Source organism: Erythrolamprus reginae, chromosome 2 (assembly GCF_031021105.1).
Source record: "Erythrolamprus reginae isolate rEryReg1 chromosome 2, rEryReg1.hap1, whole genome shotgun sequence".
Classification (NCBI taxonomy): domain Eukaryota; kingdom Metazoa; phylum Chordata; class Lepidosauria; order Squamata; family Dipsadidae; genus Erythrolamprus; species Erythrolamprus reginae.
The window spans coordinates 16,282,282-16,299,808 of NC_091951.1; the positions used below are offsets into that span (position 1 = coordinate 16,282,282).

At 40.1% G+C, this 17,527-nt stretch overlaps 1 protein-coding gene across 1 annotated transcript; it reads left to right on the forward strand.

Annotated features, from left to right (window-relative positions):
* Nucleotides 1–320: 320 nt before the first annotated feature.
* On the forward strand, nucleotides 321–16,087 carry LOC139159187 (vomeronasal type-2 receptor 26-like). The gene is made up of 7 exons (XM_070736539.1): nucleotides 321–470; nucleotides 654–829; nucleotides 2,012–2,297; nucleotides 5,715–6,503; nucleotides 7,501–7,713; nucleotides 11,037–11,163; nucleotides 15,177–16,087. The coding sequence occupies exons 1-7, from the start codon at nucleotides 321–323 to the stop codon at nucleotides 16,085–16,087; spliced, it is 2,652 nt and encodes an 883-aa protein (XP_070592640.1).
* Nucleotides 16,088–17,527: the final 1,440 nt, after the last annotated feature.

Genomic DNA, 17,527 nt, shown 5'->3' on the forward strand with positions numbered 1-17,527 from the left:
AATGGAATCCAGGAAGTGATCACCTTGGCATCCTTAGCAACCTGCTGGTGACGTCAAAGCTCCGCCCTCGGAATCTCTTCATGGGAGGGATTCCCCGTTCGGGTTCGAGTTTGGGTTCGGTTCAGGTTCGGATGAATTTTGCGTAAAGTTCGTCCGAACTTGCCAAACCCGAACACCGTTGGGTTCGACCATCACTAGCCCTGACAGAAAAGAAAACAAACAACCCCAGGAGTGTATTTGTGACTTTTCACTTGCTATTCTACCCTTTGAGTCTGTAAAGAACTCCAGGATCCCCAGAGGAAAAATTGTTTCTCACTGTAATGATCACCATCCTGTTCTTTGAGACATATTCTGCCACAGTAATTGCCTTTGCTATTAACATCAGACTGAAACAACAAGAAAGGGATATTGCATCAAAAAGGATAAATGCTACAGGTTACACAGTCTGTGCTGCACATGTTTTGGGTCAGGTAAACATTGTGCTCTTGAATGTACCTTTATCTTCTTTCCAGGTGAAAATTGGTTTGTCTCTACAGAATCAGGAAAGCAAAAGTGCTTTGAATTGTCCCACTTCTTTATCTAGAAATATGAAGGAGATTGATTCAGTCCCATAAATTATGGATCTTCTGTTTCTAATGTTGCTGGTGTCTCAGGCACTTTCTGTGAAGCTTAGGATGAAATGCTCACTGAATTTCGAGAACCAGGATGGGGAAAAACCATGGAACTACTACACACGAGGAGACCATTTCATTGGCATAGTCACCACTGAAACAACATCATCTCCTAGAAAGTTGCCTTTCAACAGGGCTCCTTCTAGTGAGTCTCGCTCGTAAGTTATTCAATGTGAAGGAATTATATTCCCACCATATGCAGTTCATGTACTTTCCTCTTTTGACTCAAATCCAACCTTGTGGCATATAAAACCTGAAACAAGTCTAGATTATTTATGATTCCTGTCTAATACTATGTTCATCACTTGGATACTGAGTTTGGTTTAAAGTAGGGATTGAAAAGGTTGTAGATGGCTCTGCCCAATATATTTCCATATTTAAATTACATTTACATACATTTCTATATTCATTGATATTCAGTGCCAGATCCTTAGAAAAATGTATTCTTTTCACAGTTGCATATCTGGGCCACTTATGGAACATTCTCTTTTTCTCTATACTGTGTATAGAGTTAGGCTTATACGGTTATACTTTATTGAATTTTGAATACAAATTAAAGGGCAGATTAAAATTAAAACTTCTACCAATAATGGTGCATTTGTGATTCTTAACTGTGATGAAGGACTATCTCCATCCCATCTTCTCAATGCTCATAAACATGACCTGCTGATGGGTGGCTATCATTTGCCTTTGGCTTTGGATCTGTATTGATTTAAGACTTAGATGCTTGTGGAGACAAAAATAAATAAACTGAAAAAGAGGTTCTTTTTGTTGATGGTAGCACTTAGCAATAGCAATTAGATTTATACTGCTTCATAGAGCTTTTATAGCCTCTCTAAGCGGTTTACAGTTAGCCTCTTGCTCCCAACAATCTGAGCCCTCATATTGCTGATCTCAGAAAAGATGGAAGGCTGAGTCAACCTTGAGTCAGTGAGGATTGAATCCCTGGCTGTCAGCAGAATTAGCCTGCAACCCTGCATTCTATTTTTTATTTTATTTTATTTATTTTATTTATTCATTTGTCCAATACACAAATACATAGGAAGAAAAATAGACATGTAGTAATATATATAAGGGTAAAAGTGAACTTAGAGGAGAGGATATATGAAAGAAAGAAAATATATATGATAAGTGAGAGAAAGGAAAGACAATTGGACAGGGGACGAAAGGCACACCAGTGCACTTATGTACACCCCTTACTGGCCTCTTAGGAACCTGGAGAGGTCAATCGTGGAGAGTCTAAGGGAGAAATGTTGGGGGTTAGGGGTTGTCATTCTGACTGCATGCCCCACCATGGCTCTTTACAATAATGATAACATGAACACTTTTTTAAAAAACAGGAGGACAAATTATTTTAAGCAGTTAATCCTGATTTTGGCCATTCAAATGGTCAACAAGACGCCCCAGTTTCTGGGAAATCTCACACTTGGCTACAATATCCATGACAACTATGTCAACACCCTTGGCACTTCAGAAGCCTTGCTGGACATCCTTTCTACTGGGCAAGCCAATGTCCCCAACTACAGCTGTGGAAGGAAGGAAAACCTTTTGGCTGTTGTTGATGGAGCTAAGAGGGAGACCTCTATTCAGATGTCAACATTAATAGGCCCCTACAAAGTCCCACAGGTTGGTTTGGGTATTTCTATATCTGGGACAATAGTAGATGAGTGATAAATCCACCATATTTTGACTATGAATTATGTCCCTTACAAGTTTTGTGGCTGTTGATTGGAATACACCATGGGGAGGGGGGAAATAAAGGAGTCATCTCCTCTTATGACACCATCCCATTGCTTTGGGAGCTTCTGCTGAACACTTGAAAAGGATCTGTGTCCAATCAAAAGGTCTTCTGTAAGAGATGAAGGTGCAGCTTTGAGGGTAAGTTTTGTATAAAATCTTAATCAAAATAATTATATTTTCCATGGTGAACAAATCCATAATTTGTGAAAAGAATCCCAATTATTACCTTACCTACATTTGCTAAAACATATATAACTTGTGGATTTGTTGAGATCTGAACATTAACCACTTTATTTTTTAAAAATTACAAGCGCATTAGTCAATATATGTCAGCTATCTTTCACACTAATGAATTCATGATCAAATTCATCATAGAAGACTTGATGAGAACTGGAGCCCCAAAGAGGATTTTCCACAGGCTGGACTATTCAATATACACACTTCTCTCTCTCTCTCTCTCTCTCTCTCTCTCTCTCTCTCTCTCTCTCTCTCTCTCTCTCTCTCTGTGTGTGTGTATTGTTTAACCATTTAGTCATGTCTTACTGACTTTATAAGTGTGTTCTCTCCATGCCACCCTGTCAAGCATAGCTTCTTTCTATTGTTGCATGTTCAACTTTTTATCAGATTTGTTGTTATCAAGCCAGCGAGTTTGTTGGTTGCCCCTTCTTTTTGATCCACTAACCACAAAGACCACCTGGAATCTGAATTACACAGTCTCACGAATGTATTAATTTCCAATGGATTCCAAAGAGAGGCAATCACCAACTTAATCCAAAAAGAGACACCCCCCAAGAACCAAGACACAGAACAGGACAATGGCATCGCCCTCCTCCCTTACATCAAGGGCACCACAGATAAAATCAGCAAAATTCTCCACAAACACAACATCAAGACAGCCTTCGGTACAGATAAAAAAATAGCCAACATCCTAAGAAACCCCAAAGACAATATCCAGCTAGAAAACCAGGGAGTTTATCAAATACAGTGTAAAATCTGCCCAGCCACATATATTGGACAAACCAACAGGAGAGTAAATGCACGTGTTGCAGAACATAAAAATGCATTAAGGAAAAAAGAAAAAACCTCCTCCCTTTTCCAACACTTCAAAACTACAGGACATGAAATTGATTTTGACAGTACCAAATTAATTTCCAAAACAGAACACTACAGCAAAAGAATAATCATGGAAGTCATCAAGATAGAAAAACATCCCCAAAATATGAACAAGCGGGATGATACCTCCCACCTACCAGACATCTGGAAACCAGCCCTCAAACGTATCCCAGCCATAGAAACTGAAATCAGACTCAGAACACAATCAAGTAGCCTGCAAGCTTCAACTACTCAGGATATCATGCCCAATCTACAACCATTAACTAATCAGCATACCTCAGCTACATCAACGACCCGAGGTGTTACCCCACTGACTCACCAGGAAGTTTCTACACAGCAGGCAATTGCTGAGCCATCAAACCACACCCAGCCACCAGTATTTATAGAAGGAAGGCAGCTCAGGTCTCGCTGTGTTCGCCCTAGAACAATGACAGAAACACCAGCCTGAAGATGACGAGTGGGACCTCGTCGAAATGTCGCCAGAAATTTCCAAATCCTACATGGGAAGAAACCCGAATATACCAAGACCATGATACCTGTACCCGTGAAAATCTACGAATACACACACACACACACACACATATATATACATACATACATACATACATACATATTTATGCAAGTAAGTAGGTAGATAAATAACCTCTTCTGATAGGATTATTTATAGATATGAGTAATACCTGCCATATTCAATTCAGTGGAAGAGAACAATGTATGAAAAAGGAATAAAAAGGAACCTTGAAATTGCTGACTTACTATTCTAATAGATGTTGTGTCTCAAATATATATTAGCCTCCTCGTGTGCAGATTTGAGAGTGGCTGGATGAAAAGAGTAGTCCTTACAAAAGAACAAGTTTTGAAAGAGTTGAAATTGTTTTGTCTTGAACCAATTAATTATAAAAAGCGAGTCAAGGGAAACAATGGTTTGCTGCCCTTAGAAGATTTAACCAAATCCCTTATAGAAATAAGAAATAACAGAAGAAATAACATATCTAGTATTCCAATGTTATCTCCCTCTCCCTCATATATATATATGAGCCTATAGTAGTCCTTCCTTTTCATTATCAGCAAAAATATGTTACACACACACACACACACACACACACACAATTTTTTACGCCACCCTTCTCTCCCACTCAGGGCGGCTTACAACATGTTAGCAATAGCACTTTTTAACAGAACCAGCATATTGCCCTGTATATATTTTTGCTGATAATGAAAAGGAAGGGAGACTACTATAGATCTACTTTGGGCTTATTAGCCTTCATCAGGTATCCACACCCTTTTTACTGGGATTTGAATCCCGGCCTTTGCCTTGTAAGGCAGAGGTCTTAGCCATTAGGCTACAGGTTCAACTACTGTATCAGCTTGTACCAGGGAAGGGTTATGTATGATTTTTTGTTGAATAACCCCGGTATATTGAAGGAACGTGACAGCTCCTTTTTGGACGTTCCTTCACCCTAGCACAAGGGGCGTGCATAAGTGCACCAGTGTGCCTTCCGTCCCCTGTCCAATTGTCTCTCCTTATCTCATTTATCTTTTCTTCCTTTCAAATATGTTCACCTATACTTTTATATCTTTTCTTCTATTCTTTTCTTTACTTATATTATTACATTTCTTTCTCTTCAATGTGTATTATGTATTGGACAAAATAAATAAATAAATAAATAAGGCCAAATGGACCAGCCTAAAGATGATGAGTGGGACCTTGTAGAAATGTCACCAGGAATATCTGAAACATACATGGGAAGAAACCCAAATATGCCAAGACCTTCATATTTATTATTATTTATTATTTATTTATTAGATTTGTATGCCGTGCCTCTCCAAAGATATATTCTCGAGTTGCCTCGAGAAGGGCGGTATAGAAGTCTAGTAAATAAATAAATAAATAAAAATGTATGTACAGTATTATGTATGTATGTTTGTACGTACGTAGGTATGTATGTATGTATGTCTATGTTGTCTATCTATGTCTCTGATCAGACGTTTCTTAAAAAGAGAGAATTTATTTTTAATAAATAAAGTTCAGTTGAGATGTTCCATATGTGGCTCTTATTGTGGTAAACTATTGGAATATAACAGAAATATGATTCTCATTATTTATTCTTATTCTTTTTAACACTTTTTTTTAATGTATGGGTAATGTTCTGTACTTTACTGTCACAATGTTTTTCATTGCTTTTTCAGATCAGTGATGGAATTGTTGCAGAGGCCCTGAATAATAACCTTGAATTCCCTTTTTTCCACTGGCTTCTCCCCCAGAAAGGGTTCCAGTACTCAAAAATTGTCCAAGTGCTCCTCCATTTCAGATGGACTTTGATTGGGCTCTTTACTTCAGACACAGAGGAGGGAGAGAATTTCATGAGGACTTTTACTCCTATGCTTATGAGGAATGGAATTTGTGTTGTTATAGTACGACGATTCTCAGCAACTGGGCATACAGAGCCCCTCAGGGATGCCGTCTCTAAATGGAGACAAGTCAATGTCTTTGTGAACTACATAGAAATGGTTAATGTTTGGGACAGAATTCATAATTTGCAGTTAACATTTGAAAGTGTTCCAGGACCTGTTGAAGGGAAAGTCTGGATAGTAGAAAGCATTGAATATTTGGTGCTGGGACAGGAGAGACTTTACAAATATGTCCATAGTATTTGGAGCTTTGCTTTTCAGGAAAAAACAAGGCCAGTAGAAGATCCTTTTGGAACCAAACTTTATGTGAAGTTCAAAGATCGATATTTTCACTGTTCTTTTTCAAAGCACATTTCTTCTGTCAAAGGTAGGAAAAGATGCATCCAAAAAGCCCCTCTGGAGCCTGTAGAGGAATGGAGGAAGGTATGGATCGCTTTTCATTTCCATTTGCACAGTGTTATTAAGACTTTGGCCTATGCCTTGAAAGCTGCATATTCTTTCAGATCCAGGAGGAGAAGCAAGAAGAGTGAAGAGAGCTTGTGGGCCCCAAGACTGCAGCCCTGGCAGGTATGGAGTCCCTACCAGGATCAATGAAACTCCTAAGGAGGAAGAGTGGCACTTTGTCAACCTCCTTCTGCTACAAAAGGCTAACAGTTTGGCTAATTTAACCATACATTGAATAATATTTGGGGATGGGGAAAAAAAGACATTTTGGCTGAACTCTAGCAAGACCAAAAGGAAGGAAGGAAAGAAGGAAAGAAAGAAAGAAAGAAAGAGAGAGAGAGGAGGAAAGAAAGAAAGAAAAAAGAAAGAAAGAAGGATCAAAAGAGTAGGAACTATGACTCATATATTGATGTTAAAACTTCTCATTTTAAAACAATGTATAAATCACTGTATGTAGGATATTATGAGTATGGTAAAATTTTACATTCATAGGTTTGGAGAACCTTGAGTAGCGGTTCCTCTCCCCAAATCATTTAACTTGCTGTTTGTTTCTTTGTTCAATATATTTTTGTTGTGTTCTAAAATCCCTCCTTTAATAGACTAGACTAGACTAGACTAGACTAGAACAGAAGAGAACAGAATTTTATTGGCCAAGTGTGATTAGACACACAAGGATTTTTTTTGGTGCATAAGCTCTCAGTGTGGATAAAAAAAGATAAGTTCGTCAAGAATCATAAGGTACAACATTTAATGATAGTCAAGTAAGCAATCAAATTATATTAGGAACATATATAACATGTATAAACATATATAAATTGTAAGGATACAAGCAACAAAATTACAGTCATACAGTCATTTGTGGGAGGAGATGGGTGATGGGAATGATGAGAAAATTAATGGTAGTGCAGACAATAGACAATTGTATTTTGTCAATACATATTTTTGTCAATGAGCCTTTTTCACTTTTGAAGAAAGTTGATAACACTTGTTCTCCCAACTCACTATATTTGACAACTGTAGACAAAAGTTTCAAAAGTGAAGAGACCACCTGTGATTTTTTTTTAAAAGAAACACACCCTAATTTTTCTGCTTTTAATATTCCTGGATGTTTCTGTTCTAGTTCCATCCATTTCTGGAGAAGAATGAGTTTTGCAATATTTCCCATCAAAAATTGTACTTGGACCAAAATGGAGATATAACAGCAGATCTGAATGTCATAAGCTGGGTGTTTATTCCCTGGTTTGATCCTCTGGATGAGCAACTGGGAAGTTTTGAAAGGCAGAGATTTACAGTCAATAAAAATACCCTGTCATTGCTGAACATGCTCAACAAGGTGGGAGAAATTGGCGTCTATTCTCTATTGATCCAAGCCTGAGCACCCATTTCAAGTTGGCTTAGCCCAGTGATGGCAAACCTTTTTTGGTTCATGTGCCAAAAGGGAGTATGCATTTGGGCCAGCGCCTGCACACATGCCCACATCCATTATCTCCTCCATGCATGTGCACACCCCATGCTGACTTTGTGCATGCACACAACCCCCTCTGTCCCTCACACATGTGCACAAGCTTCATTGAAGCCTGAGACGGTGAAAAAAAGTTTGGAAAAATGGACTTGCCCATTGTGCTATTATTCACACTTGAGAGGCTCCAGGGAAGCTTCCTGAAGCCCCGGAGTATAAAAAACAGCACAATGGGCAAACCAGACGTCCATCCTTCCAAACTTCTGTTTTGCCCATTAGGCGGCTTTTTGCATGCTGGGGCTTCAGGAGGATTCAGAGGGTGAAATGATCTTCCCCAAGGATGAAAATCAGCTGGCTAGCAGGCCAGATCTGGCCATAATTATCCATGGTTTCCTTTCCCTCCAATTGGATAGAGCAAAAGATCTTCTGCAATGGTTGGATTCATCATTATTTTTACTAGCGGTTCTGTGGGCATGGCTTGGTGGGTATGGCTTGGTGGGCATGGCAGAGGAAGGATTCTGTAAAATCCCCATTCCTACCCCACTCCAGGGGAAGATTACTGGATAATCCCCATTCCCTCCTGATCAGCTGAGACTGAGAATAGATGGGGGCAAGGCCAGCTAGAGGTGGTATTTACTGGTTCTCCGAACTACTCAAAATTTCCACTACCAGTTCTCCAGAACAGGTCAAAACCTGCTGCAACCATCCTCCGGTCTTCTGGGTACTGGAAAGAATTTTGAGGTATTCAGTTCAACTGAAATCATAGTGACTGCTCTGATGTGAGATAATGCCCTGATCGAGAAAAACTGAGCACTAAAACATGATTTTGATTAAAAGAAAAACCCTTCCTAATATTGGAACTAATAATGGACAATTTTAAAGGAAATGTTATGTAGATCTGGCTTTTGGCTTGTAAGAGGGCATTTCATTATTATTATTATTATTATTATTATTATTATTATTATTATTATTATTATTATTATCATCATCATCATCATCTTTATCATCATCATCATCACCATCATCATCATCATTATCTTTATCTTTATCATCATCATCATTATCATTATTATTTTATGTATTTGTCAAACAATTATAGGATGGTAATTTGTACAAATAAAACATTAGATAAATAATGATACGAGTAATGATAGAAGACAATAGAACAGTAGGACAGGGATGGTAGGCACAATGATGTACTTATGCATGTCCCTTATAGACCTCTTAGAAAGGGGAAGAGATCAATTGTAGATAGTTTTAACTATAGTTCATAAAATCATATACTAAAATGTTCTCCCTGTTAGCAACTACTTCACCTTCAACCACAACAACACACAAGCACGAAATAGATTTAAACTAAATGTCAACTGCTCCAAACCAAAGTGCAAAAAATAGAGTTATCAACACCGGGAATGCACTACCTGACTCTGTGGTTTCTACTCCTAATCCCAAAACGTTTAATCTGAGACTATTTTATTTCATCTGAAAACCCTTGAATAATATTGTTTGGCATCATTGTTCCTACATTAAGTCTTGTTGATCAGAAATGAGGCTCCAAATTTAAGTAAAGGTAAAGATTCCCCTTGCACATATGTGCTAGTTGTTCCTCACTCTAGGGGATGGTGGTCATCTCTATATCAAATCTGAAGAGCCAGCACTGTCCAAAGAGATTTCCATGGTCATGTGGCCAGCATGACTAAATACTTAAGATGCACGGAACGCTGTTACCTTCCCACCAAAAGTGGCCCATATGTTTCCACTTGCATTTTTATGTGATTTCAAACTGCTAGGTTGGCAGAAGCTGGGGCAAGTAACAGAAGCTCACTCCATTCCACAGTGCTAGGGATCCGAATTGCTGAACTGCTGACCTTTCTGATTGACAAGCTCAGCATCATAGCCACTGAGTCAATGCTTCCCTCCAAATTTAGCTAATAATAAATGTGAGTCTTTCTTTCCATGCCAGTTGGAAAGTTCTTGAAGTTTCATTGAAGTTCTTCAGAAAAGTCTTGGATACCTAGCTGGGGCTTAGGAATAACTTTTTCCAAAAGTTCATATTTATGTTCATCTCCTGCAACAAAGTATGCTAGACATTTTGAGGGACATGTTATCATGATTTTATCTCTATATCATCTAACTACACTTTAGACACTAGGCACTTGCTTTTGGTCTCATATAACTAAGACGGCAGCCATATTAAAGTAAAATTACATTAAAGTAAAATTACAAATAAACAAAGACCTTCTATTTTAAAGTTGACACTTCCATTGTAAGGACCCTTTCCTATGTATTTTAACTAGGAGTAGACTACTTTCAAACTGGAGCAGCTTTACAATGTTTTAAGTAGTCTTAAAGAAAACTTTGCTCACTAATTTGAAGAGCCGGGGCTGTCCAAAGATTACTCTATAGCCAGCATGACTAAATACTGAAGATGCATGGAACACTGTTACCTTCCCACCAAAAGTGGGCCCTATTTTTCTATTTGCATTTTCATGTGATTTCAAACTGATAGGTTGGCAGAAGCTGAGACAAGTAACAGGAACTCATTCTGTTCCGTGGTGCTAGGGATCCAAATTGCTGAACTGCTGACCTTTCTGATTGACAAGCTCAGTGTCTTAGCCACTGAGTCAATGCATCCCTCCAAATTTACCTAATAATAAATGTGAGTCTGTCTTTCCATGCCAGTTGGAAAGTTCTTGAAGTTTCGTTGAAGTTCTTCAGAAAAGTCTTGGATACCTAGCTGGGGCTTAGGAATAACTTTTTCCAAAAGTTCATATTTATGTTCATCTCCTGCAACAAAGTATGCTAGACATTTTGAGGGACATGTTATCATGATTTTATCTCTATATCATCTAACTACACTTTAGACACTAGGCACTTGCTTTTGGTCTCATATAACTAAGAGGGCAGCCATATTAAAGTAAAATTACATTAAAGTAAAATTACAAATAAACAAAGACCTTCTATTTTAAAGTTGACACTTCCATTGTAAGGACCCTTTCCTATGTATTTTAACTAGGAGTAGACTACTTTCAAACTGGAGCAGCTTTACAATGTTTTAAGTAGTCTTAAAGAAAACTTTGCTCACTAATAAGTTCTTCTTTTTTCTAATAAGCTGACTAATATTCATTTTTACCTTTATTTTACATGGCTGGTAAGGACTAAATATTTTCTTTGGCATTTCTGGTTTTTCTGCTCAGTCTCTGCCTCAATCTCAGTGTGTGGGAAATTGTCATCCTGGATTTGTCAAGCAGAAGCGAGAAGGAGAGCCAGTTTGCTGCTATGACTGTGTTCCTTGTCCAAAGGGGACTATCTCCACTCAGGAAGGTGAGTGACACCAGAAAAAAGAAAAGGCCAGGCCTTGTGGAACTCGATTCTTCTGTAGCATTTTCATTTCAAAAGACAGACTTAAACTCAACTGTTTTCTCATTCATTTTCTAACTACTATGAGCTAGTTAGAGATAGCAGGATTTGGCAGATTGGACAAACTTTACTCTTGGCAGCTTTCCCCCTTAACCCTGGTATTCTCCTCCCATTTACTATACACTTGTTACCCTCCTGGTCCTTTTAGACCCGGAGTTTAAAAAGGTTGGTTCTAGCTACTGGAATGGTCTTTTTGAATACTTTTTTCACTAGTATACAAATTTGAATATTTCTGAACACAATGAAATGAAAATTGAAGTGAAAAAATAATGCTTATTTGTTTATTTTGCTCATCAAACCCCACCCCCCACCCTTTTTGTGAAATTTTGTTCATTTTCATTTAGATTAGGCTGCAAAATCTGACCTTTTTGACCATCTTTGGTATTGAGAAACTAATTTGAACATTTCTGAACACAATGATATGACAATTGAAATGAAATAATTGATGCTTATTTGTTTATTTACTCAGAAAAGGGCCTCCCCCCACGGCTGTGTGCACTTTTTTTCAATTTATAGATAGAATAGCCTGCCAAATCAGAATTTTTTTGACCATCTTTGGCATTGGCATACTAATTTGAACATTCTGAACATAATGAAATGAAAATTGAAAGGAGAAAAAAATGATGTTCGCAAAGATTATACACTTGTGCTGCTCCAGGTTCTTTTAGACCCGAAGTATAAAAAGGTTGGTTCCAGCTACTGGAATGGTTTTTTTTTTTAAATACTTTTTTCACTAGTACACTAATTTGAACATCCCTGATCACAAAAAAATGAAAAATGAAATTTAAAAAATGGGTTTTGCAGGCTAATCTATCTATAAATTGAAATAATTGCACACAGCGAGGGGGGCAGGCTTTTTTCAGCAAAATAAATAAATAAGCATTATTTTTTTTCATTTCAATTTTCATATTATTGTATTCAGCAATGTTCAAATTAGTATACTAGCAAAAAAAAGTATTCAAAAAGACCATTCCAGTAGCTAGAACCAACCCTTTTATACTCCAGATCAATATGACCCGGAGGACTACAAGTGTTATAAGAATATTTATTTATTTATTCATTCATTCATTCATTTATTAGATTTGTATGCCGCCTCTCTCCGTAGACTCGGGGTGGCTAACAACAGTAATAAAACAACATATAACAAATCTAATATTTAAAATAACTAAAAAGCCTTATTAAAAACCAAACATACAGACAAATATACCATACATAAATTGTATAGGCCTGGGGGGAATGAATATCTCAATTCCCCCATGCCTGACAACAGAGGTCGGTTTTGAGGAGCTTACAAAAGGCAAAGAGGGTGGGGGCAATTCTTATCTCTGGGGGGAGATGATTCCAGAGGGTCAGAGCCGCCACAGAGAAGGCTGTTCCCCTGGGGCCCATCAAATGACATTGTTTAGTCGATGGGACCCGGAGAAGGCCAACTCTGTGGGAACTAACTGGTCACTGGGATTCATGCAGCAGAAGGCAGTCCCGTAGATATTCTGGTCCGATGCCATGAAGAGGAGATTAGAACTGCCCCCACCCTCCTTGTCTATATAAGAGCCGCAGTGGCGCAGGAGCTAGAATGTAGTACTGCAGGCTACTTCTTCTGACTGACTGTAATTTGGCACAATGTATCTCACCAGGCTCAAGGTTGACTCGGACTTTCTTTTTCTAAAAAATATTTTTTTTAATTCATTTATAAACTTTAAAAAATACATAAAAGAAAAAACAAACAAATAAGACTTTACACAATACAAACCAAAACCAAAAATGAAACTTATATACATTCATCTCTAAGGTTATTTTACGGTACATATACCGTATATACTCGAGTATAAGCCGAGTTTTTCAGCCCCAAAAATGGGCTGAAAAACCCGACCTCGGCTTATACTCGGGTCACCACAAGAGGGCGCCGAATCACCACAAGAGGGCGCCCCGCGGGAGCCCGGCAGACATTTCTGGCTTGGGCGGGGGAGGGAGCTATTGCAGGTGCCTGCTGAGGCAGCTTCGGGGGTGCCTTTGGGAAGGCTAGACGCAGGGACTGGGCTGTGGAGGTCACACTTTTACATCCTCTGCAGCTCCAACGATGCCGGAGCTCTTGGGGCTATGGTTGGCTGGTGCCTTTACTTGAGCAGGGAAGAGGAGGCACCTGCCCCACCCCTCCCACAGCTCCGACGGCATGCAAGAAGGGAAAAACGCAATGGGAAGCCAGTGGGGGGGAGGTGGATTCGTGCTTCTGTCTTCTCACCCCTCCCCCACCTCCCCGGCTTCCCATTTTCCCCCTCTTGCGCGCCGTTTGAGTGGTTGGCTGGCGCCTTTGCTTGAGCCGGGGAGAGGAGGCACTTGCGAGAAGACAGAAGCTCAAGATTTGCTAAGGAGATCCACTTGGGAGGGCAGCAGGGAATGGAGGAGGAGGAGATCCAGAGAAGCCTGCAGCCGCAGAGGAAAAGGAGGAAGAGGAAAGAAAGAAGAACCCTCGCCGACAGCATAATTATTTATTTAAGTACCGGTATTTTAAAAATAAATTTAAACTCCTTGTAGCGGCAGGAGAGCGAGAGAGAGAGAAACAAGCCTTTTCCTCGGAGGAGGAGGAGCAGTTGGCTGGCGTCTTTGCTTGAGCCGGGGAGAGGAGGCAACGGCCCCACCCTCCCCACAGCCGCTCTCCTAGAGAAGCAGCTGTGGGGAGGGTGGGGCCGTTGCCTCCTCTCCCCGGCTCAAGCAAAGACGCCAGCCAACTGCTCCTCCTCCTCCGAGGAAAAGGCTCGTTTCTCTCTCTCTCGCTCTCCTGCCGCTACAAGGAGTTTAAATTTATTTTTAAAATACCGGTACTTAAATAAATAATTATGCTGTCGGCGAGGGTTCTTCTTTCTTTTCTCTTCCTCCTTTTCCTCTGCGGCTGCAGGCTACTCTGGATCTCCTCCTCCTCCTCCAGCATTCCCTGCTGCCCTCCCTTAGCAAATCTGCTTCCCGGAACAACACATGCGGCAATAAAGGGAAATGGGGGAGGAGAGAGCCAGCAAGCTAAAGTGGGGGTGGGGGAAACGGCATGAACTCTCTCCAGGCTTTAGAAGCCCCCAACCGGAGAGAGAAGCAGATTTGTTAAAGGGATCCACTTGGTATAGCAGCTGGGGAAGGAGGAGGAGAACAGCTGTTTCCTTTCCTCCTCCTCCCCCTGCTTTCGTCCCAAGTGGATCTCTTTAGCAAATCTGCTTCCCTGCACAACACATGGAGCAGTAAATGGAGACGAGGAGGAGGGAGGATCAGGGGTGGAAGATCCAGCCAACGAGCCAGCCAGCAAGCTAAAGGGGGGAGGGGAACAGCATGAGCTCTCCCCAGGCTTCTAAAAACTCAATTTTAAAGAGCCCCGGGTTAGGGTTAGAAATGCAAGAGTCTTCAAACCTGGAAAGATTAAGGCTTGTGGACTTCAACTCCTACTCCTGAAGTAGCATGGCTGGTGCAGGAATTCTGGGAGTTGAAGTCCACTAGTCTTAAAACTGTCAAGTTTAAAGAGCCCTGGGTTAGGGTTAGAAATAGGTTTTATCTTGGTTGCTGATTGAGCTACTTTTTTTACTTTTTAATTTATTGTTATTACCAGATTGCTTTTGTTTACCCTCTTTTAAATTTACAGAGCTAGTTTACTGGTTTTCTTTAAAATAAATATTCTAAAACATTTAATCTAGTGATGTCTCAATTAATGTAATTTTATTGGTTTCCATTTTTATAAGTTACCAGTAGCCACTGCATTTTCTAACCTCGGCTTATACTCGGGTCAATAAGTTTTCCCAGTTTTTGTGGCAAAAACTGGTGCCTCGGCTTATACTCGGGTCGGCTTATACTCGAGTATATACGGTACCCAACAAGCTACTTCTAAAAATGCGAATGGAAAGATTATTAAAAATAAATGAAAAATCTTTTGGCATTCTCAGATACAGAAAAATGCACCAAATGTCCATCTGATCAATATCCAAACAAGGAACAAGTCCAATGTGTCCCCAAAATTATAACCTTCCTGTCTTATGAAGAAAATCTGGGCATCATCCTAGTGTCTTGTGCCATATTCCTGTTCTTAACCACAGTCTTTATTTTAATTATATTCATTAAATACCAAGAAACACCCATTGTCAAAGCCAACAACCGGGACCTCTCATACATCCTCCTGGTCTCCCTCCTACTTTGCTTCTTGTCTCCCTTACTCTTCATTGGTCAACAAAGGAAAGCCACCTGCCTTCTCCGACAAACAGTGTTCAGCATTGTCTTCTCAATTGCCATTTCTTCTCTTTTGGCCAAAACAATCACAGTGGTGTTGGCTTTCCTAGCAACAAAACCAGGAAACCAAGTGAAGAAATGGCTGGGGAAGAGCTTGGCCAACTTCATCATCCTTTCTTGTACTGCTGGCCAAGTTATCATCTGCTCCATCTGGCTAGAGTTTTTTCCTCCATTCCCTGACTCTGATGTTCACTCCCAGTCTGGAGAGGTCATCTTGCAATGCAATGAAGGGGCTGTTGTCATGTTCTACATCACCCTCAGCTACATGGGAGTCTTGGCTGCCATCTGCTTCATGGTGGCTTTCCTGGCCAGGAATCTCCCTGGGTCCTTCAATGAAGCTAAGTTGATCACTTTCAGCATGCTGGTTTTCTGTAGTGTCTGGGTGAGTTTTGTGCCCACCTACCTGAGCACCAAAGGGAAAAACATGGTGGCTGTTCAGGTTTTCTCCATCTTGGCCTCCAGTGCTGGTCTACTGGGCTGCATCTTCATCCCCAAGTGCTATATTATCATCCTAAGACCAGCCCTGAATACAAAGGAGCATCTTACGACCAGAAGAAATGTAGAAATTTGAGACAGAAAGTTTGTATCATTCACACTGAGAAGATGATCAAAGCTCCTCTCCAAATTTAAGAGGACCAATGATTTTTGCTTGAAATAATTAAAGGGTTTTGAAAGATAACGACCCCAATTTTAAAATTCCAAAATGTCCACTAAGCTTTCTTGAATTCTCAAGACAGCATATCTGTCTTATGTCCTTAGTCTACTGAGGCCTGAGATGCCACATCCTGATTTTTGAAACATGACACTTCTGCAATGGGATTTTTGTTGATATGCTAAAAAATGGCATTTGATGTAAGAAAAAAGAAATGTTTTATCTACAAATTTTATAACAGAACTGGGAAATGACTGAATAATTGAGATCATTATTGAGCTTGCTACCCAGGTGTTAATTCTGAAGTTGAGTTGACTGAGGTCATCTTTGAGGCTTCAGCATTGCCACAATGGAGAGAAATAGGGAAGGGGGGGTAGAGGTAGGTTGGGGTATTGTAACCAAAACAGGATAGTTTATCCTAGGAACCAAGGACATTCCCACAGGTGGCTGAAGAGCGAAGGAGTGAGGTTATACCAAGCAACCAGATAGCACCTTGATTGGGAACTTTTATAATCAGTTTTCCCCAGTCTGTGCCAATATGATATATCCAAATAAATTGTTCATTGATGAATCTACCTGCCTCAGAGTTTTCCTTGCTATGGGTGCATCACTTGGAACCTTGACATTAGGTAGAGGTTGGGAAAAGTTGGAGATCCTGGTTGACCTGTGTTAATCTTCTTAGATGCAGAGAAAGCTTTTGATAAATTGTTCTGATCTTTTTACTTATGGTCTAGAACAGTGGTTGGCAAACCACAGCTCATGAGCCACATGCAGCTCTTTGGCCACTTAACTGTGACTATTCCGTAGAAGCCAAGTTTCTGGCACTGTACATATGCCACTATTTAAATTTGTCGACCCTTGGTTTAGGCGAACACCAGCAAAAGAATAAGCAATTTATAGATCTGCTTTGTGTTGTGGTTAGCTCTGGCCCAGCTCCTGCCCCAAGGACTGTGGATGTGGGGGAGACATCCACATGCCACAGGCCTGTTTTACTCCCGGTGGAATCTGATGATGAAGGCTCCTCTGACCAAGAAGACATGAGTGACAGGGAGGAGGAGAGTGTGGCCACCTGTGGTTGGGTGGGGCTGTGGTATTTAGTGAGGCTGCTATAAATAGCAGCCTGTGGGTTTGGCCATTGTGGAGGATTATCTGATCATTGTGTTTCGTGCCTGCCTTGATGACTTTGACCTTTGTGTACTGATTTTTCCCCGCTTTGAAACTAAACCAGAGCAAAGTGTGTTTCACTTTGTGAAAGAAGAAGGACTGTTAATTGCCTCACAGCTGCAAGCTAAGTATCTCAGAACTGATAAGGGACTTGTACAAATTACCAGTTTGTTTGGAGATGAGTGCTCTTTGCTA

Excerpts from the sequence above, each read along its gene's own strand:
- LOC139159187 (XM_070736539.1), top strand. The coding sequence starts at position 321 with ATGATCACCATCCTGTTCTTTGAGACATATTCTGCCACAGTAATTGCC. Across the intron at positions 830-2,011 it reads CCTTCTAGTGAGTCTCGCTC|GAGGACAAATTATTTTAAGC; the intron begins GTAAGTTATTCA and ends TTTAAAAAACAG. Across the intron at positions 11,164-15,176 it reads GACTATCTCCACTCAGGAAG|ATACAGAAAAATGCACCAAA; the intron begins GTGAGTGACACC and ends TGGCATTCTCAG.